Here is a 25,700-nt window from a genome sequence, read left to right as displayed (position 1 = left end):
GGTACAACTCTTGGGAGAGAGACTGTAAGGGAAGTCCATGGATGCTGGTAAGAGAGATGTTAATATTCACAGTTCTGTATTGTTAATTTTTGAAAAATCTTAAGCATATATAATTTTCTCTGTTTCAATAGATTCTCTAAGTGCTGGAATAATTAGTGTTTTTGTTTGTTTGTTCGTTTGTTTGTTTTCTTCCTTATCTTTTATTGAGATAATAAGATTATCTCAATAAAAATTTTAAGTGACAAATCACCAGCGTTTTTGAACGGAAACATAGGGTAACCAATATCGCATTGTGCATTATGTTGTTTTCAATTAATTACTGCACATCAGGGGCCAACATTATTTACTTGGGAATAATTATTTCTGAGCTCAAAAGCTGCAGAGCCTGCTCCAATAATTCTTTTACTACCTAATTCTCAGTTAATTCCTCTGTTTTATTTATTTTAAAAAGTTGAATGTTTATTTTTGAGAGAGAGAGAGAGAGAGAGACAAAGACAGAGCAGGAGCAGGGGAGGGGCAGGGAGAGAGGGAGACACAGAATCTGAAGCAGGCTCCAGGCTCCAAGCTGTCAGCACAGAGCTGGACACAGGGCTTGAACCCACGAACCGTGACATCATGACCTAAGCTGAAATTGGACACTTAACTGACTGAGTCACCCAGGTGCCCCTGTTCTCCAACTTTCTGTAATGCACACATACAACGTGTATAATAACAAAAGGTTAATTTCCATTAAAAGTGTGATATTAGAAAATAGGATTTAATGGAGAGGTAGGTAAATAAAATTGTCCAATTTTATAAATTTTATTTTTTCTTGTTCCAAGTAATAAGATACGACTGAATTTTAGTATCAGATACTGTTTGTATATTTTGGGCTTATCTTAATTTTTCTTTCTGGGCATGTTGAGTTGCTACCATGTCAATTATTACTTCTTCACTATTTAATATTTGTTTTGTTGTCACTGTATTCTTTGTTATGCTTTATTTTGGGAAGATTCATTAAATTATAGTGAATTAGTAATAAACATTCCCAAAGGAATAAAAAAAAAATGAATATTTCTCCGAGGATATACGAAACATTTTTATTGAGAAAAATTTTAAAACATTCATGAATGTCAATATTCTGAATCCTCTGAAATATTTTCTTATACAAATGAAGTCTTTGAGGAAGGAAAAATTTATCTCTCTAAAATCTAATGAGTTATTTAATTAATTTTACCCTGCCTTTCCCAAGAAGAATTTCAAGAGACTTGTTAGAATATGTAAAACATGACAGACAATGTATCATAAAATAAGGATGGGAATAAAAATTTTAAAAACCAAGGCTGAGAAAGAACAACACGAAATCAGTTTTAAACTGCATAGAATGACACCAATATAACAGGTAAACGTGATCTACGAATAATTTTTTAAGTGTCAATTACATGGTTAATAATATCCATGAAATAAAAGTCAATCAGTTATCCTTAACCCTAAAGTTAGATTAGAATTTCTCCTGAGAATACTAGTAAAGAGATACCATGTGAAGTCATGAACACCACGCTCAATGTAAATATATGTTCTAGGCTTTCATCATCTTATTTTCACATTGTTTTTAGCTTTATTAACTTAAAATACTTCTTTTGGGGGTCTTCAGAAATTCACAGCTAAATTTCCATCTTCCAGAGAACTACTATCTAGTTCAGTGGGTAGCCTGTTAAGGTACTGCAAAAGCATTAAGCAATTCATGTGATTTACAAGAAATCAGAAAACCTGAGTTAAATTATATAACTTTAAAAACAAACCCTACCATTTAAAAAAAATGTATGACCACAGTGTGAATATGAACAAGATGCTATTAGCAATCATTCACTGATTTCTTTACGTGTATTATTAAATATATAATTCCTTTTTTTTTTCTCGACAAATAGACATTTTGTGAGAAAAACTGATCTTTATTTCAGTGGAGAGTTGTGAGAATTTATTTCTTCCAATCAACAAATATTTGTTAAATTTTATCATTTGTCAGATATTTTCCTGGGTGCTAAGGATCCAGTTGGTGGGAGAACACCTGAATCAGTGAATTTTAATATGGTGCATTTCTGAAACATTTTTGGATGTCCAATATATAAATGACTGAACTCTCCAGTTTAGCTGTTGCAGCTGTGGTCTAATAATTTGGCAATATATAGGCAAACTTACAGTCGCAATAAAATAATACACAGATCTCTTATGTTGTTTACGAGGAAGACAGTGACCACTGCTCTGGTATTAATCTGACATTTGCTTTTGACATTCCAAGTATGGAGGGGACACTTCTTATCTTTCAGTTCCACCAGCAGCTGGTAGATGAAGCTGTTAATTTCTTTTTTCTATTTTAACAGAGTCAGAGTAACAGTAGTGTTTGATATACTAGTTTAAATGTGGAAAATCATCTTCAAAGTTATCAAATAACTCACTCAGTTGAGAACACAAAGAATGAACCAAAAGCCAGAGAAGGAGCTAAGAGGCTGTCAATACCTTCAAAGATTAGAATCTCTGGCCTCTTTTAAAGGTTGCTTTCTAGTCTTAAAGTATCATTTTACTTGAATATCACCATGTCACAATCTCTAATAGCAATATGAAATCACAAACAAACATTTGTATATCCTAGCAACCTTATCTGCAAATACAGGGCAAGTGTATGTGAGCATGTGCAAGAGGAGGGTAGAAAGGAGGGAGAATATGGGAATAACAGAAAAGGAGCAGTGATAGCAGAATCAAACTTCTTGATTAAGCTGAGCAATTAACTTAGTTGAACATGAGGACTAAGTAAGTGCTCCTAGATCAACCTGCTATTGTATTAACCTAAACATATTGATTGATCATTTCAGGAACATATATACACAGACTGATGTGTGGCACTTTACACTCTCGTGTCCATGGCATACATTTTGGCGGTCTCTGTCCGAGGGGCTACGTATGACTTGGCCATGGAAATAGCTGCATTTGAGTAGGCTTTCCTCATGGAATACGGATAGTTCCTTTCAGGTCCAACATCTGTTGGAAAGAGATAAATGTAGTTGTATAGAAATAATTATGATTCAGTGAACTTTGGGGAAAAATGTCATTTTACACATTCTTCTCATAAAGAGACAAAAATATAAATACTTTAAGAAGGAATCATCTAAGAAGAACCCTAGAATAAAATCTAAGATTTTCATCTGGAAAGTTATTTTTAGATTAAAAGCTTAGGTACTTTCCTTCTTTTTCTCTCCTCCCTCTCTTCTGTCCTTCCTTCCTTCCTTCCCTCCTTCCTTCTTTCCTGATGAGGAGATGGACTTTCTTGCTTTTTAACAATATTTTTAGAAACCCAATAGTAATACATTATATTTTTTAACAACAAATATTTGACTTGGCTCTCAGTCTACTTCTCTGTTTAACTCTAGATATAAATTTAGTAGATTAGATGAAGTTAGAAATATAAGATTATGAACACATTGAAATCATCATTATATATTTAGATATTGGACACAGTTATAGATGTGGTTTTTTCACCCAATATACCACTTATGAGGTATGAGGCTTGAATATTGCAAATCAGTTTTCTTTGAACAACAGAAACTTCTCAAGTGTCATTTTTTATAAGAGGTAGGGATCAAGTAAGCAACATTATTTTGCACTGGTGAGAACTGTTTCTACCAGATTGGAAAGATTGATAATGGAGGCAAGTAAGTGTGCTATTTTATTTTGTTCTTACCTTTGAAGAGGTATAAGCAGCATGTCAGGACAGCACCAGCCAAAAAGCAACCCAGAGACCCAGCCATTCCAAGCCAGCAAGACCAACCAAATTTGTATTGGATGCCAAGAAATATATTGTGCAAAACCAGAGAAGAACGTTCTACATAAACATCAACAGCATACCACACTGAACCAATGATTCCTGGGGCACCTGAAAGAAAGAAAAGTTGCTAAAATAATACAGGCTTTCCAAATGTAAGTTCATGGACTGCTACCCAAAATGGGTGGCATCATTTAGAGAGGGATAATAATCATTTGGAGGGGCAATAATAATTGCTATCTATTTTGTGTTTCTTCCAAATTATGTATCAGTTTATACATAAAGAGAAATACAAAAATTTTAAAATGCAGTGTTCATCTGTTTGTGTAAACTTAAAATGATCATTGTGGTTTTCTTTAATTTTCCTCTCTCACATGTTATTTTGAATGCTGTGTAAAAGGAAATATGAAAAACAACAGAAAAAAAGAAAGAACACAAAATTGAAGACAAATAATACACAGCATACGTTCACTCTATTGATTTTTTTAATTAAAAGTATATATCTTTAAGAATATTCTATTCTTCTCTGCCCCACCCCCTGGACCCACAATTAAAGCTGTGTCAGCTACATAATCAGGACCCATATGGAAACTATGTTTTTTGAAGTCAATAATTTTAGTCTGTTGGGCTTAAAAACAAATAACTGGGGTAAAAATTGTCTTTATTTTAAAATAAATTCTTACCTACCACCCACACACCATGAGAGAACAAACTAAGAAATTTTGTTCCTTTTAAACAAAATTTAACCCCCCAAATTAGTCTATCTGACAATTTGACTGGCTTGGAATGATGCCAGTAGAGTCTGCTTGTTTTAAAGGTATAAATTGCACATCAGTGCTAAGGTGCAGGGAAAAAAAAGGTGAGGAGCTATAGGACAAAATGCTATGTGAAAATGGTGTTTCACATTCTTTTCTAGGGGGTCTGTGATATGTATTTAAGTCACCATTTCATTGCATTATTTTCCCAGTTGTTTAACGCAAGAAGTTTAAGGACAGATAATGAACACATAACCTTTAGATAACAGGGTATAAATTACCACCTATTTTCTACAATACTTCTAATCTATGGGTTTAAGATGGAAATTCCTTTTTTAAAACTTAGAAACAGATTATGTAAAATTATATATACATATAACACACATAGATACATATATATATGAAATATGCATATATTTCATTTTATACCATATGAAAATAGCATGTCATATATATTTATATATATGTATGGTGTTAGAATTTTATGTATTATATATATTTATTATATGTAATATAATATAATTATATAATATATATCTAATTTCTTCTCTTTTTAGGTTTATTTATTTTGAAAGACAGAGTCGGGTGGGGGGGGGTAGGGCATGGAGAGAGGGAGAAAGAGAGAGAAGTCCAAGCAGGCTCTGCACGACCAGCACGGAGCCCAATGTGGGGCTCAAACTCATGAACCAGGAGATTATAACCTGAACCAAAATCAAGAGGCAGAGGCTTAACTGACTGAGCCACCCAGGTACATTTGGCATAGTAATTTCAAATGATGGTTTCAAGCCTTTGGCAATATCTGGAAATTTAATTTCATCATTTCTTCATCCATTCCTATAGGGAATTTTTCATCAACTCTTTTTTTTTTTAATTTTTTTTTTAACATTTATTTTTGAGACAGAGACAGAGCATGAACGGGGGAGGGTCAGAGAGAGGGAGACACAGAATCTGAAACAGGCTCCAGGCTCTGAGCCATCAGCCCAGAGCCCGACACGGGGCTTGAACTCACGGACCACGAGATCATGACCTGAGCCGAAGTCGGCCACTTAACCGACTGAGCCACCCAGGCGCCCCAATCAACTCATATTTTAATATTTAGCTGATTTTTATTTTTTTAAATAAAAAGGGGCATATATAATGGTATCTCAGAAAGTATTCTGGAACAAAACTGTATGCATTAAATGGTGTTTAAATTTGTTAAATAAAACACATGGTTACATACAAAAGCTCTATGTTATCACTAGGCCAACCTAGACATGAGAATAAATGTCTTAAAAAGGAAAACTTACTAAGTTCTTATGGTTTTTTAATACAACCTAAGGATCATCAGGCCTTGACTCAATGCTTGTGTGAAAAAATTCAAGGAGGCCCCAGTTTTGACTGTGTGATGGGTTAGGCTCTCTGCTATGGGCTCACTCTGTCCACACTGGATCTTTACAACAGCAATTCAGAATAGATTTTATTGCTGGGATGTGGCCTTATTTTGCAGATCAAGTAAAGAAGACCAGTTAAGAAACTGGCCTAAGGTCAAAAATCACATATATATATCTCCAAGTATTAAAAAAAATAAAAAAAAAATTAATGTTTATTTCTGAGACAGAAAGACAGACATGTGTGGGGGAGGGTCAGAGAGAGAGAGAGAGAGGGAAACACATAATCTGAAGCAGGCTCCAGGCTCTGAGCTGTCATCTCAGAGCCCGATGTGGGGCTCAAACTCGGGAACAGCAAGATCATGACCTGAGCTAAAGTTGGACGCTTAACCGACTGAGCCACCCAGGTGCCCCTAAAACAAATTTTTTTTAAGTAAACTCTACCCCCAACGTGGAACTCGAGTTCCCAACTCTGAGATCAAGATTGCATAGTCTACTGACTGAGCCAGCCAGACACTTCTGCAAGTATTTTTAATTCCAAAATCCCTATCCATTCATTTTATACTTCCTGGTGAAGTTATCACTTATATTTGCTTTGCTAAATTTTCACTACTACCATTAAAAAAAAAAAAAAAAAAGATAGTTTCCTCTCTGGGGGTGTGCCCATTAGTTTTCAATCTTCCTGCACTTTGGTCTCTTGGACCGTGTATTTTCTCCCAACTTGCATTAAGGTCTTAAGAAGACATCATATTGTGACAGAGGAAGACTAAAGTGAATTTAATGACAGAATTTAATGATGCTTTTTCATCAATAAACACCATGTAAAGTGCTTCTTGACTTGTTTATAAGTCATGCTTGATTTATTATCCTTCAGAATTCCATTTATTCATCTGCCTCTTAAGTGGAGATATAATCTGCTTATTGTTACATTTACATTCAGATGGGTTGGCACATAAGAAAACCTGACATAGGACTTGGCACAACTTAGTTGCTAAAGAATTGCTAAAGAATTGCCTACTCCTACAGTGGGTACAGGTAAGGAGATGGGACCTTGGGACTTTAGGATTTAACTTCAAGAATAATAAAAAATAAATTATTTGAAAACTTTAAACCATTATATAACTTTTTAAATGGTTAAAAATAGTTTGAGGACTTCAATAAACTTTGATCTAACATCGTACCAAAAATTAATTGTCTGATTTCACAGCTGAAGAAAGAAGGGCTGATGTGCTCCTTATTCCTTCAATGTAGAAAAGCAAGTCACATATGATGTGAAAATGAACAGCTTCACGGGGCACCTGTATAGCTTAGTCGGTTCAGTGACTGACTCTTGATTTTGGCTTAGGTCATGATCTCAGGGTCATGAGATAGAGCCCCACATTGGTCTCTGCGCTGATACTGTGGAGCCTGCTTGGGATTCTCTCTCTGCCCTTCTCTCTGCCCCTCCCCTGTTCATTTGCACATGTGCACGTGTGCTCTTCCTCTCTCTCTGGAACAAAACTTAATAATAAATAAACTTAAAAAAAATGAACTGCTTCACAACAGCATCCTCCTTCATCTCAAGACTGTAGATGAGCACCTCTACCCCCATCCCTAGTGCAGAGAGTACCTGCTATTAGTAATATGGTTCCAGCAACAAAACAGATGCGGACTTTGATGTATGGCTCATCAGGGAGGAATTTCACACAGTGGAGACCAAGAAGCAGGGTGATAAATCCAAATCCAGCTAAAATATCTGCAGTAATCATCAACGCTCGAGTTACCACCAGCTTCACTGGAAGATCAGGGCATGTGGTTAAATCATGGTCAGAGGAAGGAAACACGTTAATGTCGAGGTGTGCCAAAAAACAGATAATTACATACATTAACAAATGCCCATTGAATTAGAATTTAAATTTGCATGAACTTGGATTTTTTTTTCATAAAATGCAAAAATATCATGAGATTATCGGTATTATTATTTGTTTAAGCACTGATTATTACTTAGACTTGTCGGCCCCCTAGCAAAATGCTTGGCCTATCGTGTACACTAAATACCTTTTTCCTTGTTTGTTTCTTGTTCTGGAATGAGACTTGTTCACAAGTATTATAGCTGACTACTCAATTGAAAGTAGAGTATCTATTCTGCAGAGTTGCCCAATGAATATTTAAGAAATAAACAATCACTACAGTTGTTTGAAGTTCCATTGAAAAATATACTTAAAATAACTGGTTAAAATTTGGTACAGGGGAGCAGGATAAAATGATTCAAGATGTCTCTTGCCTGTTCAGGCTAATGGGAGCCATCTCTTCTAAAGCCATCTCTTTAGAAGGAGGAGGAGCTACAGAGCTTCTGTTATTTAGTCGAAGACTACTTCTAAAGGCCAGATCATATTCTTTTTCATCGCTTCCAGGGGTGACCCTTCTTGGCCAACATTCCATCTTAACCCTTTAATCTTGCACTGTCAACTGAGCAAATTTCAACTATGGCCAATGAGAATATGTGGTAGAAGGTCCAGGGAAGACGGTATTAGGTAAGTAGAAGTGGAATAGTAGCAATCATCTTCTGCAGTGGAAGCATCTTCAAATGTGAAAACCTCTTGAACTGTGAGTCTCGGTTATGCTAACTTAAAAATGGGAAATTTTGTCAGAAATGGAGGGTTAATTACCTGATGTCAAAACTACTACTATTTTAGCTCGCTAATGGAAAAAAAGAGGAATACAATTTATTCTTTTTGAGGGTATTGTAATTATGTTTTATTTTCATAGTGATGGGGGCTTCCTTGTATTTTAAATAATTCTTCTGCAGTGGTGAGATAAATTTAGGGCTGATTTAGTAATAGATTGCTTGTAAAATGTGGCCAATGTATTTAAAATAAAAAAATACCTTTATAATCCATCTAAGAGGAAATCAATGCATAAAATCAGCTTTTACCTGATTAATAGGTGAATAATTAAGATCTTAATATATGGCATTATTTCAAAAAATTTAGATTTATATTTCTAATTTAGGCCAAATCTAAGGCTTATTTTTCTCAAATTTCAAGAAAGAGGGGCGCCTGGGTGGCGCAGTCGGTTAAGCGTCCGACTTCAGCCAGGTCACGATCTCGCGGTCCGTGAGTTCGAGCCCCGCGTCGGGCTCTGGGCTGATGGCTCAGAGCCTGGAGCCTGTTTCCGATTCTGTGTCTCCCTCTCTCTCTGCCCCTCCCCTGTTCATGCTCTGTCTCTCTCTGTCCCAAAAATAAAATAAAAACGTTGAAAAAAAAATTAAAAAAAAAAAAAAAGAAAAGAAAGAGAAAAATATGTGCCTAATTAGGCTATATATATAGAAGCGGGTTTCCTACTCAGCACCCCAAGCCAAGCAGTCCCACACTTTGGAGTGCTTTCCTTAAATATTAAGTCTCTTTTGGACCTGGGACCAATAGGGCCAGGATTGCCTTTGAATGGGACACCTTGAAATTGTGACCCTGGTTTTCCCCTCTCCAAGCCTTGATCCTACATATAGCATGATTTCTGATGCTCTGTAGAACTCCAGGACTCATGTCTATGGTATTATCCAGCCAGCCTTATGGCCTGTCCAGTTCTAAGAGGGCAGTTCTGCAGGCAGACTGCTAATGCTAACGAACCAGGGATTGTTTTCCCCAGGTGTTGTCTGAGAACTGGCTGCTAGAATAATGTTAAATATTCTGACTGGAGAAAAGGGAACTCAAATTAACTATATCAACAAGAGCCCTGAAAAAAAATTTTGTCTGGGTCTGTATATCCTAGGTCCATAGGACAGTGGGAAAAGGTATCTAATTGTGATTCTATAAAAGATATCAAAGACTAAAAATAAAATTTTATAGGTAATATCCTAACTTAGAGGGTATAGTTGTTATTTTCTTAGAATACATGTTTGTATCTGTAGTCTCTAAGCATATGATGGAATTTCTTAATCAAAAGTAATTACTTTTTAAGATATTATTTGAAATTAATAGGTAAGAACATATTTTAAAATGTGAGCTAGTGCAGGCAAAAGATTAAAAAAAGAAATATTTAAAAATACAATCAGCAGTTTTCTCTGTGCAGTAAGCTTATGAGTGATTTTCTGTTATTCTTGTATAAATGTACATAACAACATTTACAAGTTTGAAATATTTTATCTTTATTCTTTTTTCTCCGTTCCCACCACAGCACCACATTTCTGGAATAGCCTAGTGTCCACATGAACTTACATTTTTATTGACCAAATCATGCTTTTTCGTGGATAGAAGTAGGTTACCACAAGGAGGGAAAAAGAGAAAGAATTAAGAAGTTTCAAAAAAAAATGAAATATAGGCTTTATGAATTAGGTTAAAAAAAAAAAAAAACACTCAAATCCTAAATAGCAGAGGATATTTTAGAGCACTGCTCCTTTTAAGTGCTTATCCCTGGACTGAAATAGCTGTCCAGGGGAAAAGTCACATTCCAAGCATTTGCTTTTCATTTATCTTCAGGAAAGAAGTTGCCATGCTCTACCATACCCCGTCTGCTTTGAAGGAGACCAAAACCAATTAGCTTTAACAACAGCACCAGTATTTCTTGGCATGATTCAATGTTCTAAATAAATAAATACCTGCTGTGGAGAAATACTGAGAGAATCAATGATAACATTTTTTCATCTATGAAATCTCTTTATTCATAGAAATATGGACCTTGTTAACACCTAATTAAAATTTAAAGCTAAAGGTTAGGAAGAAGAAGGAGCTGGCTTTACTATTTCTGTTAATTGTGTGTCATATGTATTGATTCTTTTCATTCCCTGATCCTCTAATCTGTGTTTTTTTTTTTTTGCCTATCTCCATGTCTGTTTTTCTCTTTGTCTCTGCCCCCTCTGTTTCCACCTTCTGTCTTTCTCAGCAACTCTCTCAATGAATTACTGTCCACTTCCTATTTGACTTACATCACAGCTAAAAGACATCTCTGAAATGGTTTTCCTCTAATGTGTCAATTGTAATCCTCCAGTAACCACACCCTGAAGAATTCATCTCAATTTGAAAAGGGTTTACTTTAAGTCTGTGTGTAAGACACTCTGCCAGGTATTTGGGGGGAGGGGGGCAGAGATGAAGAAGTTAATATTTTTACCTTAAAAGAATGTGTACAACATGGAAAAAGATAAAATATGCCCAACATGTTTCAATTCACGTTTCTGAACTTTTTATGGAAACATTTAAAATGAGACAGAACTTTACCATAGTTCTGTAGAAACACACACACACACACACACACACACACACACACACACAATGAAAACCTGTTTGGGATCCCTCCCTGGCAAGGGGGTTGTCTAAGGCATACATACAGGGGTGTTCGGCAAGGATAGAATCATACTCGTCACAGGTGCGAATCCCATCAAAAACGTTCGTGACACACTCCCACCAGAGGCCTCGGCATTTGGTGCTCACCTAGATGTTGGGAGAAGACACTGTGTGAAACAACTCATGCAGGCACACTCTAGTTCCCCTCGATCAAAGGAAGACCTTGGCTGTTGTGCGTTTGATAGTAAAGTACATTGGTTGCAAGCGTGATCAGAATTTCATTTACAACAAACACAATGTGTTTTACAGTATTTTCCCTTAAGCACTAACAACTAAAGGCTTTCTCCACCAGGAAATGAATTCACTTCCTGATGGGGTGGGGAGGGGGGACAGTGGTACCTAACTAGATAAAGTCTTCATTACATATATGCAAATGTCTATGGCTGGTTTGATCATGGAGTCATGGTTTCACACGGAGACAATTTATGTCACTTTTCCTCTGCTGACATTTTTCATCATAAATAAATAAATAAATAAATAAATAAATAAATAAATATAACAATAAATGCTAACTCTTGACGTCCTGAGTCTATTAAGAATGTACATTAATTTTTCACCCTGATAAACACTGAGTCCCATGAAGAAAGGTATTATTGTATATGAAGTTCACAATTTTACAATAATTGCCAAAGAATGCCATACCTCAGGACAGCAACAGATGAAATATAAAGACCCACAGCTTCTTCCGTTTTGCTCCACTGACACATTACAAATGTTCCAGCTATGATATGAATGTGAACGAACTGAGCAGTAATGTCATAGAACCTGACAGCTGGACACCACTTTTGCTTAGAATCATAGTGCAGATGATTCTAAGTGTCCACCTAGAGCTAAAAGACACCAGTGCCCAGAGCCATTCCATGTTTTATCTGTAAGCTGCACGTCACAAAAGATTTCCTAAAATTGTAAACATGCCAATGGGAAATAGTTTCAAATATTCTTGACACAGCTCATGCATATGGAACAGAGCTAATATGATTGTTTGTCCTGATTCAATTACAGATTCACATTACCTTGGGATTCTGGGAATAGTTTAGTAAAATTTAACCAAGAATTATCTTGGAAAATAAAAACTTATTTTTTTTTCCTTAAAGAAAGACTAAATAACAATGTAGGAAGAGAAATGCCAAAGCGGGGAGATTAAAATTGGTGTGAAGAAGAAAGGAAGGGACATAAAACCCTTTGATCTGCAAAAGGAAACCGTATCAGGGAATATTTGTGCTTTGAAGCTTTGCTTGGTGTTCTATCTTGCAGGTGTATTGTGTGCCAAATAAAACTTTACTGCTTGTTCTTCCACTACAAATGTCAATGTTGTACTTCTATTGCCCTTTTATAGGTAAAATACACATAATCAGTAATAATAAATCTATATTGAGTCCATACTGTGAAGCAGTTACTATTTAAGTATATTATTATCCCATTTATTCCTTAACTGCTCCTGTGAGACATCAATTACTATCAGCTATTTTACAAATAAGGAGAATGAGGAATAGAAAAGGTAAGTGATAACCCCAAGCAAGCATAGTTCACAAATATGGCAATCTGTGTGCTTGCTCTTAAGCACCGCAGTATACTTAAAACCATTTTAAGAAATTCCAAATCCGTTTCAGGCTAGAGTACTCCAGCACTGAAAATGAGAAGATAGCTTGGGGTGAAGGGTTATAAACCCTAACTTTAATCTTGTCCTATGGCTATTATTCTACAAACCTTCACTTTGGCTTGCTCTTCCTAAGGTTAAAACTGAAGGGATGCTTTGGGGATATTATCTGCCTCAGGAACTGCAGTAACCAAAAATTTAACACAGATCTACCTTGTGAAAGTTAACATACCAATTTTTTAATGATGGATGTGAGCATCTCAAGTTAGATATGCATGCAATTTAAGCTGCCACTAAAAAAGTATAGACTTTAAATCTAAGTTGACACTTTTTAAACGTGTTGTATCTTTGGGCAAGATCTTACCTTTTTTTGAGCCTCAATCTTCTTATCTGCGTAAAGGAGATAGTGCTAGGATAGTTATAAGAATTAAAAAATTACAAACACACAATATAAATGATTTGCTCATAAGTGATCTTAGTAAAGTACTTAAACATCGTAACAACCTGAGTAGTGACAGTGTTCAACATTGCTAACTAACCACAATCAAAGTGAAGAAGGGTAGGTATGATGGGTTGAATCATGCCCCCTCCCTCACTTCTCCCACCAAAGATTTGTCTAAGTCCTAATCCCCAGAACCTATGGATTTTTGGATGTTATCTTTTTTGGAAAAAGGGACTTTGCATATGGCCAACTAATCTTTGACAAAGCAGGAAAGAATATCCAATGGAAAAAAGACAGTCTCTTTAACAAATGGTGCTAGGAGAACTGGACAGAAACATGCAGAATGAAACTAGACCACTTTCTTACACCATTCACAAAAACAAACTAAAAATGGATAAAGGACCTGAGTGTGAGACAGGAAACCATCAAAACCCTAGAGGAGAAAGCAGGAAAAAACCTCTCTGACCTCAGCCGCAGCAATTTCTTACCTGACGTATCCCCAAAGGCAAAGGAATTAAAAACAAAAGTGAACTATTGGGACCTCATGAAGATAAAAAGCTTCTGCACTGCAAAGGAAACAATCAACAAAACCAACGGAATGGGAAATACCAACTAAAAGGCAACCAATGGAATGGGAAATGATATTTGCAAATGACATATCAGATAAGGCCTAGTATCCAAAATCTGTAAACAACTCACCAAACTCCACACCCAAAAAACAAATAATCCAGTGAACAAATGGGCAGAAAACATGAACAGACACTTCTCTAAAGAAGACATCCAGATGGCCAACAGGCACATGAAAAGATGTTCAGCGCCGCTCCTTATCAGGGAAATACAAATCAAAACCACACTCAGATACCACCTCACGCCAGTCAGAGTGGCTAAAATGAACAAATCAGGGGACTATAGATGCTGGCGAAGATGTGGAGAAACAGGAACCCTCTTGCACTGTTGGTGGGAATGCAAAATGGTGCAGATGCTCTGGAAAACAGTGTGGAGGTTCCTCAAAAAATTAAAAATAGATCTACCCTTTGACCCAGCAATAGCACTGCTAGGAGTTTACCTAAGGAATACAGGAGTGCTGATGCATAGGGGCACTTGTACCTCAATGTTTATAGCAGCACTCTCAACAATAGCCAAATTATGGAAAGAGCCTAAATGTCCATCAATTGATGCATGGATAGAGAAATTGTGGTTTATATACACAATGGAATACTACGTGGCAATAAGAAAGAATGAAATATGACCCTTTGTAGCAACGTGGATGGAACTGGAGAGTGTTATGCTAAGTGAAATAAGCCATACAGAGAAAGACAGATACCATATGTTGTCACTCCTATGTGGATCCTGAGAAACTTGACAGAAGACCATAGGGGAGGGGAAGGAAAAAAAAAAAGAGGTTAGAGAGGGAGGGAGCCAAAACATAACAGATTCTTAAAAACTGAGAGCAAACTGAGGGTTGATGGGGGTTGGGAGGGAGGGGAAAGTGGGTGATGGGTATTGAGGAGGGCACCTATTGGGATGAGCACTGGGTGTTTTATGGAAACCAATTTGACAATAAATTTCATATTTAAAAAAAAGGAAAAAGGGACTTTGCATATGTAGTGAAGTTAAGGATCTTGAGGTAATGAGATCATCTTGGATTACCCGGGTGGGCCCCAAATTTAATGACAAGTGCTTTAATGAGAGACACATAGAGAAGAAGGTAATATAACCACAGAGGCAGAGATTGAAGTGATGTGGCTGTAAATCAAGGAATGGAGTAGTGACCAGAAGCCAGAAGAGGAGAGGAACAGATTCTCCCCTAGAGCCTTCAGAGGGGGCACAGCCTTGTCAACACCTTGATTTCAAACTTGTAACCTCCAGAACTGCAAGAGAATAAATTTCTCTTGAGTTAAGCCACCAAATTGTGGTAATTTGTTATGGCAGCCCTAGGAGACAAATACAGTAGATATGATTGGTATGGTACAGAGCTGTTATACTGAAATAGAAAACAGGACTTCTCATAGCTTATTCCTGTTCAGTCCCTCAATTAACAAGAACATACTGGATCCAGTTTACACCAACTAGAGCTAGGTTATATGGATTTGAAGTCACTGTTCCATAATTAGACAGTGACTGTCCATAATTCCTGCTGTCTAACATAGCCCCATTAAAACAAACAAACAAACAAACACTCCTACTGTGGTATTTCTTTTTATATATGAGGTTATTTAGAAAGGAACCTGAGAGATATATGTAGGAATACTCATTTTACACTAAAAAAGAGTCTCTTGGCAAAATAATCCAGCAGTGGTGTCATTTTCAAGGCTATTGATCATTTACCTGCAATGACCATATTTAGAAAAGCAATGAGCTCATTAGAGGAAACAGGAATCTAATTTCATTAGGTATTAATGCTCAGGGGCACACTATTAGATTGCTTGGTATTCATACTCGGTTAAGGTACGTGAGAATAGTGGCTGTAATTAACTAAACTTCTGTGTTAATATAGCACTTACTGGAGACACCCTTAAAGGTGCCTTTGTGCACAAAGACAAGGTTAAAATTTTTTATGGTATTTATCATATTTAGGGAAGCCCTCCTTGGCTATAATATATAATCTTCACTTACTTATTCCTGTGTTATACAGAGGCTTATTAAGAACTCTCTCAAAGGCAAGTAAATCTAAATTCTTAAAAGTTTTAAGACAAGGCTCTGTTTAAAAAGGAGACTGATGCTTCAACTATTATGATTAACCTTTCTTAAAGGGCAAAAATGCAAAATGTTAACTAATAATTCTTATCTTGCAGGGTCATTCAAAATAGAAGATTGCAATTTTAAGCTTACTCTTCTAACATGCAATTTATACTAGAGGAATATGATACTAGAGGGATTTCTATATTATTTCAATGCATATCTGTCCTGACGTGAGGAGATTATCTCCTAAATGGGGAGAACTCAGTTTATCCAAGATGTAACAATAAAAGCACAAGTCACAAACATGAGGCTGGCATAAATCTCTTAATATTATTTAATTACAATAGTAAAACAGAGATCTTATAGAGCAGTCCATATTTCTGCTTTCCTTTGGCAACTTAGTCATGCTGGCCACCTGGACTCCTCAGTCCCACATAACAATGATTAGCGCCAAGGGACTGGCTGCTTCCTTTAGATGGGGCTTGTACTCACAGTTTTCCTCCCCCTCCCTCCTCCCCCAATCTGCCTCTCTCAAGGATGTTGGTTACCTGGTTCCTAACAGCATTTAACTTTCTCACTCCTCGTGTATAATAATGGGAATGACTCCCTTTGCCTTCAATTTGTCAAATTTCTACCTATCCTTCAAATGGCACTTCAAAGATACTCCTTCTTCCAAGAAGTTCTCCCAGTTTCTCCAGCTAGGGTTAATTTATTCCTAGATCATACCATAATCTGTGCATATTTTCTATAGTATTTACAATATTGCATTACTATTCTTCTGTGCATTTGCAGACATCTGTCTCCCAAGTCTGTCTGTTGTCCTCTTTCAAACTATATTCATTGAAGATCTGCCATGTGCCAGTCAACAGACTAACAAAATGCTGGGGATAAAGCAAAGCCCAAGAAAGGTATGGCACCTCGCTTCAAGGAGCTTACAGACCCTCCTGCTTGGAACATAATGGATGCTCAAAAGATGTTTATTAAGAAAAAAAAATTGGTCACTTTTTCTTTTTTTTTTTTTTTTTTTTTGAATCTTTATTTCCTTTGAGAGAGAGACAGAGACAGAGACAGAGTGCGAGCAGGGGAGGGGCAGAGAGAATTCGAAGCAGGTTCCAGGCTCTGAGCTGTCAGCACACAGCCTGATGCAGGCTCCAAATCACGAAAGCAAGTTCATGACCTGAGCCAAAGTCAGAAGCCCAACCGACTGAGCCACCCAGGCGTCCTGGTCACTTTTTAAAATTCACATTAACTATCTGTCTTTAGATAATGGTTACTGATACACTCTATGCACAACTGGTGCTTAATATATGCTTCTGACTTGACTGAATGGATAAAACAGCTGAATCTAGGAGTCAAAGAATTATGATTTAGACTATAGAGTTAATACTGATTTATTGTCACGCTGGACCCTATCTACTCAACCAGCTCTGGGAAGTAAGTGTTTACCACAGGACTCGGGATGAGCAGGATACCACTCAGAAAATTCTTTAGGACACCATACTGACCACGTATCTTCCCTGTTGAATTTATAGTATCCTAAATTAGTTCCTTAATCCTGGGATTTCCTATTCCCATCTCTTTAGCAACTTCCCATTAAGGCTTCTCTACCCTTGTCTTTGCCATTTTTTTTCCTTGTCACTCTGGAAATATTTACAGACAGCAACATACAATTTTGCCTGCCTTGTCTTGTTTCCTGTAGTACTGGATGTGTTTGTCTTGCCTCCATGTATTTTATATATCTTTTGGGAATTAGAGAAACTTAAAAATACTTTAATTAATCGGCATTTATTTTTCTTCCAGCTGTGTGGGGAAAAATATATTTATATACTCAATAGTTTTAATAAATATGTATCGTTGGCTGGCCACTATAAAATAAGATTTTTCTTTGTCAATGCGCATTAAGTTATAAGTGCATATGCACTGAGATGTGTGTGTAAATATAATACAGAGAGAGAAGTATGCATAAAACAAAAGAAAAGTAGAAGAAGCCATGAAGATGTACTATTTTAAAAACCACCTTGCACACATATATTATAGGAATTTATGCTTTTCACACCACTTTACCATTCTTGTGTCAATGTTCTTTAATACAGAAGATACAACTTAGCTGTTACCAGTATTTACTTAAATATATTCATTAAGATGCAAAACCTTAATAATTCCATAGTAAATAACATACTTTACTACTAATACTTGAGACAATTTCAATTTTAACATGAAATGCATTTGAGTTTTTTTTATACCAGGATTCTGAACTTTTCATTTTAATATTTTATATTATTGGGACACCTGGGTGGCTCAGTCACTTGAGTGTATGACTCCTGATTTTGGCTTAGGTCATGATTCCAGGGTCCTGGGATCAAGTTCTATGTAGGGATAAATGCTGAGCATGGAGCCTGCTTAAGATTCTCTCTCCCTTTCTATCTCTCCCTCTGCCCCTCTTCCCCACTCATTCTCTCTCTCTCTCAAATATATATATATATATATATATATATATATATATATATTACTATCCCAAGGTCTAAAAGAACTCAAAACAGTCATTTATAAAGATAAAGAAGCAAGATTAAAGTAAGCATAATAGATGTTACCTTTCCTTTCCTCTCCATTTATGTGCCACGAGTTATTTGCTGAAATACATTTGGTTTAGTTCTGCCTGTTTATTTGTGGGAGGCTGGCTAAAAGTAAAAATGGCAAGAACGAGATAGTACTTACTTAGTAGGTGAAATGGTCTTCATGGTTATATTACCTAATTTACATATTTGAACTAAACATTTCTATTTTTTTAAGTTTATTTATTTATTTTGAGAGAGAGACAGAGTACACGAGTGAGAGGGGGCAGAGAGAGAGGGAGAGAGAATCCCAAGTAGGCTCTGCTCTGTCAGCTCAGAGACTGATGTGGGGCTCAGATTCACGAATCATGAGATCATGACCCCAGCCGAAAACAAGAGCCAGACACTTACCCGACTGAAGCATCCAGGCACCCCTAAATATATCAGTTTTAACATTTATTGTTTATTTAAATCACACGTTTAATCATCTTAGAATGTTTCTGAAAGCATGGCATCCTAACTTTGCAATGACTATTGCATCAGTTGTGACAGATCAGTGTTTGCTGAGTGAATGGTAATAAAATATTAGTTTACTTTTTCCTTTCTTAGTTTCTTCATTTCTGTCTTTATTTAAAGCACCAGGCAGAAAAAACTATATTCTCTGGACCAGAATGCACTCTTCACCAACCTTATTGTACATCCCAGGGAATTAGATTTTTATTCCTGCCTTTTTAAAAAAAAGGGGCGAAATCCATATCTTCAACAATTTTAAATTGTACTAAGATTAAAAAGCCTTGCCTACAAAATGGTGGTGGTCTCCCCACAGAGATACTTTTCATTTATGGCTCAATGTGTGATTTCCAAAGATCACATCGCATGATATTCATTCTTTTCATAAACATGCCAAGTATCTTAATAGATGCGCCCTGTCAGTTCATGTGAATCATGAGTTTCCATGATGTGGAAATTGGTGTGAAGAGGAGGAGATCATGAGATGAACAAGAGAATATTTGTAGCCGCCAATGTCTGCTGAATGAGTTTGCAATGAGTCGGGAAAGTAAAACCAGTACATATATATATATAATCAGAGTACATGCAGGTATGATAATTTTAACATTTATTTTATATCCAAAACAACTGCGGCATCATTAATGTAATTAGAAATCCCAGGGAAGAACCTGATCATGGGGATAAAATAAATCCAAATGTGAGAAACCTTCATTTGAGGTAATAAAATTTTAATCATAATAGTGCTTGGTGTATAGCAAATTCTCAGTAAATAATTAATGCAAGATTAACTGAAAACGGATTAATCTTGTGAAAACATTCTTTCCCTCTGATAATTGAAAGAACTTTGCCAAGAAACTACTTTTTTTTAATTTAAGTGTGGTATATGAAGAATTTCATATTTTCTAATATAGTTAACAAACTAATAATAATAATTCAGTTTATTTTTCTTTCTAAGATGCATTTAGGGGCGCCGGGGTGGCACAGTCGGTTAAGCATCCGACTTCAGCCAGGTCACCATCTCGCCGTCCGTGAGTTCGAGCCCCGCGTCAGGCTCTGGGCTGATGGCTCAGAGCCTGGAGCCTGTTTCCGATTCTGTGTCTCCCTCTCTCGTTGCCCCTCCCCCGTTCATGCTCTGTCTCTCTCTGTCCCAAAAATAAATAAACGTTGAAAAAAAAAGAAAAAAAAAGATGCATTTAATAGGTAACTCATGCTACTTTGTCTATATTGTTTGCTCTTATTCCCTGGTTAGATAAAAAAGAAACAGTCATAAGTATAAAAATGGGCAAACCACAGCTCAGAGAAGTGAACAAAATTTCTCCAAGAGAATCAATAGCTAACACAGGGATAGAACTTAAATCTCATATCTCTACCTTCAGTGAACATTATACAAAATGTCATCTCCTCCTCCAGAACAAAAACAAAACAATAAACTGCAAATAGACAATAATATATCTCTCGTTTATTGACTGATTTGTATTTGCCCGGGACTGTGGTAAATGCTTTAGGTACACAAACTCATTGAATCCTCACAAGGCACTTATTACATTATTATCCTCCCTTTACAGAAGAAAAAATGTGCTTTATAGCAATTTAAATGTCTGCTATTTAAAAGCATACAGGTATTGCCTCGGAGTGTGGGATTTAATCTAGGGTCCTCTCACATCAAGTCCAACCTGTGAACTTTCCCACTAGAAAGCATTGTACTCCTGGCCCCCTCGAGGTGCTGTATAATATTCTCAGTGAGGAAAAAATAGTGGGATGGTCCAGGGACATTGCTGCTTAATGACTTCTGTACAGAGACTCGTTTTCCTCCATTTGAGCTCTTGGTGAGTGACTCCACCATTCCTCTAATTGCTTAAAAACAGTAAAGTGGATTTCAACCTTGGTTTGTCCCTTGAATCAGCTCCTTTCTCCACATGCACTTATTAATCCTATCTATTCAAGTTCTTTAGAGCTTCCCATATCTTCATGTCTCTCTATGCTTGCTGCCTCACTAGTTCAAGCCATCAATGTTTCTCTCCTGTTCTACGGCAAAGACCTCCCAACTAGTCTCCTACATTTCTTTCTATTCATTCTAACCTTTCCCCATAAGTAGCCACAACAATTGATATTTGTAAAACACGTGTGCATATTTGTTTACAGTGAAACACCTTTCACTACAGTGTAAGATCTATATTTTACTTGAACACAAAGCCTTTGATGACCAAGCTCCTATTGTCTCCTCCCTACATTGGAAATTCTTACCATGTTGACATAGTCCAAAGCCACATATATTGCTCTCATACCTGGATCGCTGCCCATACTATTTCCTGTGCTTGCAATACTCTCTACTTCTTCCTTACTCACCTGTCCTTAGGTCCTACGCTAGGTGTTTCTTCTGGGTTGCCTTTACTCATTCTCTAAGACTGGGTGAGCCAGTCACTCAGAGTTATTTGTTATCATGGCACTTGTCACACCGTATGGTAACTTTCAGTTCACTTGCCCATAACTCCCAGTAATGTTGGGACAACCCAAGGTAGATCCAGGTCACATATTCCTTCCAAACCTCTACCCACTGCAACCCCAGGGGGACAGAGGTATCAGATAGTATTTGTGGAATGAAAGAAGATAGAAAGAAAATAATAAAAGGAGAGAGAGAGAGGGAAGGAAACAGAGATGAGGGGGAAATTATGGGAAGGAAAAAGAATAAGTAAGGAGAGGAAGAGCATAAGGGGTAGAAGAGGGAAGAAAGGAGACAGGGAATAAAGGAGAATGGAGGTAGTGAGAAAAAGAGGGTGGAGGGAAGGACAAGAAGAAATAAGTAATGAGGAATGGAGTAATATGGAAGGAAGAACATAGGAAGTAACAGAGAAACAGAGAGGGTTTGCATTAGATTCCAAATGGAAGTTTCTGGGGAGACTGTAGACACCATGGGTCCTTCAGTGAGTGGCCATGACTTTGGGATCACAGACAGTCATAGTCAAGGAGTCCTTGTGTTAAACAACATGAAGACTGAGGAAGGATCTTAAAACTATGGAGTTTACTTCATCTTCTAATTGAAGAAACTGAGCTAATTGAAGACAGAGCGGGGGCTTGCTCAATGGAAGACAGGTAAGATGCGAACACAGGCTGGAATAATCTCGAAGCCCTAGATCTTTCCACCGCATCAGTCCTCCCAGAGACACAGGAATCAGTAATGGAGGAGCAGGGCCCCCGGTCCCTGGTTTGGAGCTGTGCACTGTGCCATCCGTGTGCCATTTCTTTTCTCCTAACATTTTTACTTAATGCAAAGAACTTTCTTCAAGGGAGGCATGAGTAAGGCAAAATAATGTTTTATACTATTTTGAGTATGCTGCAGTAAGACAAAAGAGTATTTGAGCTCTTTCTGCCTTGTGCTCCCGGTTATTCATCTTAATCCTCTAACAAGCCTTGAGTTTTTACTCATTCTGTACTTTTGCCATGTATCCTCTCGTCTAGAAGGCCCCTGCTGCCATTTCTACCTTTTGAAGCCCTTTTGGAGGCTTTGCTCAAATGCCTTTTCCTCCCTGAGGCCAGCTTCAATGTCCTCAACAGGAAATAATCATTCTATATTCTTTGCTTCAATGGTATATTGTTCATTTCTTTCTCAAATATGAACTGGCCTATGCCTTTCATTATAGTTCCATGTGTATCTTTTTTCTCTACTAAATGTCCACTCCTAGAAGGCATGACCCATTCCCGCTTTATCTTTGCCTCCCCTAGGAAGATTAGCCCAGTACTTTTTATATGTCATACATTCCATGTTTGTTACGTTGAATTGAACTGTTGAATCCATTTTCCATTTTCCATCTCCATCACTCTAGAAGATTAACAAAGCTAACAAAGCTAAAAATTCATAATACTCCTTTTTGCTTAAATACTGCACAGGTGGGTTTTTTTAAAGCACTTTTACTGTGTTAACTTTTGTCCAATAGTTGTTTAAAGTGAGCTGCTCATGTGGACCAAAAATGATACATACATAAGGAAGGAAGCAAGGAGCGAGAGTAACAGACTTGAGTCAGTGGGTATCCGAACACTGAAATCTGTGGATAATTGTATGCCTTCATATATTGGCCAACTGAAGGAGCAATTATTACAAGAGGTCCCTGTCGCATTGAAAATACTGACCAATAGAGATTGTTGGAGAGCAGAAGCCTCATTTGTTACAGTTTTTCTTTAATGTGGAAGCGTCTTGGAGAATGTTTGCATAGTATGTTTCAAGTATGGGAACTAAGAAAGAAGCTAAGAAATACTAACTCTTGTCCAAAGTTAGCAAGGATTTACTTGAGGTGAATAACCTGGACTGCTCATACCATTCATTTTAACTAGAAGTGTTCTTGCACAGAGCAGATGGCAAATTGGTTGGATGTACTGAAATACAAGCAAGAAAATGCTTTAAATGCCGGGACTCTCCATCTCCCTCAGCAAGGTCTGACCCTTCCTAAACTTCCATTCTTGCCAAGTGAAGTTAGTATTTCTGTCGGCTTAAGCAGAAAGATTTTCAAATTGTTTCAGAAAATATTTTAACAGTGCTTTTAGATGAGATTTTGCATATTTTTCAAAAATAATTTTGTGTGTACTAGAGTCCAATATATTTCTAAATTAATCTCCTACTACTGGCAGTCTGGATTCTGGGGAGCTAATGGCAGCAGACATTTTTATCTGCACTTTTCTCTGAGCACTGTTCAAAAGGCATTCTTTTTTTCATTCACCACTTACATGCGAGGCCAGATAAAATACATCACTGGACTCACATATAGCACACATCCTTTGCAGTATTTCAATTCTATCGCAATTTTCAGGCACATAATTTTCTAGCTCTAAAGAAGTATTTATAACTCTGTTGGTTTTGAAATGCCATGTAGAAGTCAGAGGAAAATTAAAAGCTAAATATAAATAAATAAATAAATAAATAAATAAATAAAGCAAGCCAAAATAATACACAGCAGAATAGAAAGGTCATTACTTTCTGTTTCTAACTGTAACATGAGAGTCTAATAAATAAAATTAGGAGAAAAAAATATATAAACTAGCTCTTGGGTACCTTTCCTAAACTTCACAGAGGTGATATTATGGCATTTGTTAGAACAAATTGTTCCCCTCAGGATATAAGTAAGAGAGTTGTTGCATAGTCATTGAGTTCCTGATATATTGTTTCTTTTCTTACCTACTTTTTCTGAAACCTCACTAATGAACAGTAGCTGATTTTGAAGATTTGATTTTTAATCAGTTCTACCTTCCTCACATTCCTATAGCCGCAGGAAATTACTGTAAATTTCAAAATGGTTTCTTTCTGAGCTTCTCCAGTAAGAAAAATAAAATCTGCAAATGTGAACCACTCACTCATTTGTGTTAACAGTTGGCTTCCAAGAGCAACTTATTTTTGAGAGTTTCTTAAATCCATATCTGTCCCCCGTACTTTGGGACCCACTGGAAAGATTTGTTCTTCCTCTCGCTCCTACTTGGAAACACCTTAAAATAACAATTCCTCTTATGTAGGAAATGGGTAGGTTTTTATACACCTTGAGCTTGATTACTCAACTTCTTAGATTATCACTCTTTAAGAGAGGCCAGTCATAATGCTGTCATCCAAATTAGAAAATGGTTATGAGAAAGGCTGTCACTGGAATGTTATTCTAATTTAGTATAAGCAGCAGTGGAAGAGGTGAGTTTCTAGAAGACTCAGTGGCAGGGATTTTGTAATTACACTTATGCGAATTTATCCTTAAGAAAAAAGAGGGATTATCCAGTTACCTCATCTATATAATGGGATAATAACAATGCCTACCTCATAGATCAGCTGTGAGGATTAAATGAGCTAACATAAGACTCAGTAAGTAGTAAGTAAGGAGTAAGTCCATCCACGTTGGCTATTATTTCTATCCCCAGTAAGCATCCTGAGACAGCGGGGCTGAGAGAAAATTTGGACGGGCTTGGGTCAGAAAAAGAAGGTGCTGACTTCTTACCTCCAGGGAATCGTCAGCATTCACCATCCAACAGTCTGTCCAGGTGGCCACAACCAAGAACCCAGTAGAGAAAAAGGCAAAGAAGCAGGCGGCGTACTGAAGAAGATCCCTCATTTTAGCAAGCAGCCTGTCTGGAAGGGACACATGGGCAGCTGCGAGCCCTGAGCCCACTCAGGTGGCTGGAACGTTGTCAGTCTTCTGAGCTTCTGGTACCTGGGGATGTGAAAATACCGGTCTTTTACTTTTCCTCACACCCCACCGCAGACGTCTTAAGTTGTGGTAAGAGTAACGCGAACAGGCTGTAACCCACAGAGGGGTCCTGGAGGTCATTATCCAAAGCAACCAGCCTCCAATCAGAAGCCAGGTCAGTGAAAGGGCTGAGTGTGTTTTGGGTGGGGGAGAAAAGGCACTGTGGTAACATTTTCGGGCCAGACTGTGGGCTAATGTGAGGTGATGGTCACCCGAGGCACGTGCCAGCGCCAAGATGGAGAGAAGAAGGGTCACACCCCATGCTGACGCCTGTAAACCGATCTTTCTCAGGCCCTCCAGGGAAAGTGAGCTATTCTCCTCCCCCTCAGTAAGGAGGCTACACGGTTGACTGAGTGCTCTTTTATTATGAGGACTATTTTAATATTCGTTGACTACCTTGGACAGACAGGCCACTGGTGAAACTATGCTAAACAAGTGTTTGCTCAAGGGAGTTTGCATTCCACAGTGT

At 37.2% G+C, this 25,700-nt stretch overlaps 1 protein-coding gene across 1 annotated transcript; it reads right to left on the bottom strand.

Moving 5' to 3' along the window:
* Positions 1 to 782: 782 nt before the first annotated feature.
* On the bottom strand, positions 783 to 25,511 carry CLDN16 (claudin 16). Its single transcript, XM_040481092.1, is given in 7 exon segments — positions 783 to 3,015; positions 3,716 to 3,907; positions 7,531 to 7,695; positions 11,221 to 11,323; positions 24,983 to 25,117; positions 25,119 to 25,169; positions 25,172 to 25,511. Coding segments are annotated over 7 exon segments (921 nt in total). The 5' UTR covers positions 25,313 to 25,511; the 3' UTR covers positions 783 to 2,881.
* Positions 25,512 to 25,700: the final 189 nt, after the last annotated feature.

The sequence above is a fragment of the Herpailurus yagouaroundi genome, unplaced genomic scaffold, assembly GCF_014898765.1.
Source record: "Herpailurus yagouaroundi ecotype Mexico unplaced genomic scaffold, PumYag 159, whole genome shotgun sequence".
Lineage (NCBI taxonomy): Eukaryota > Metazoa > Chordata > Mammalia > Carnivora > Felidae > Herpailurus > Herpailurus yagouaroundi.
This window is presented reverse-complemented; position numbering and strand designations above follow the sequence as displayed.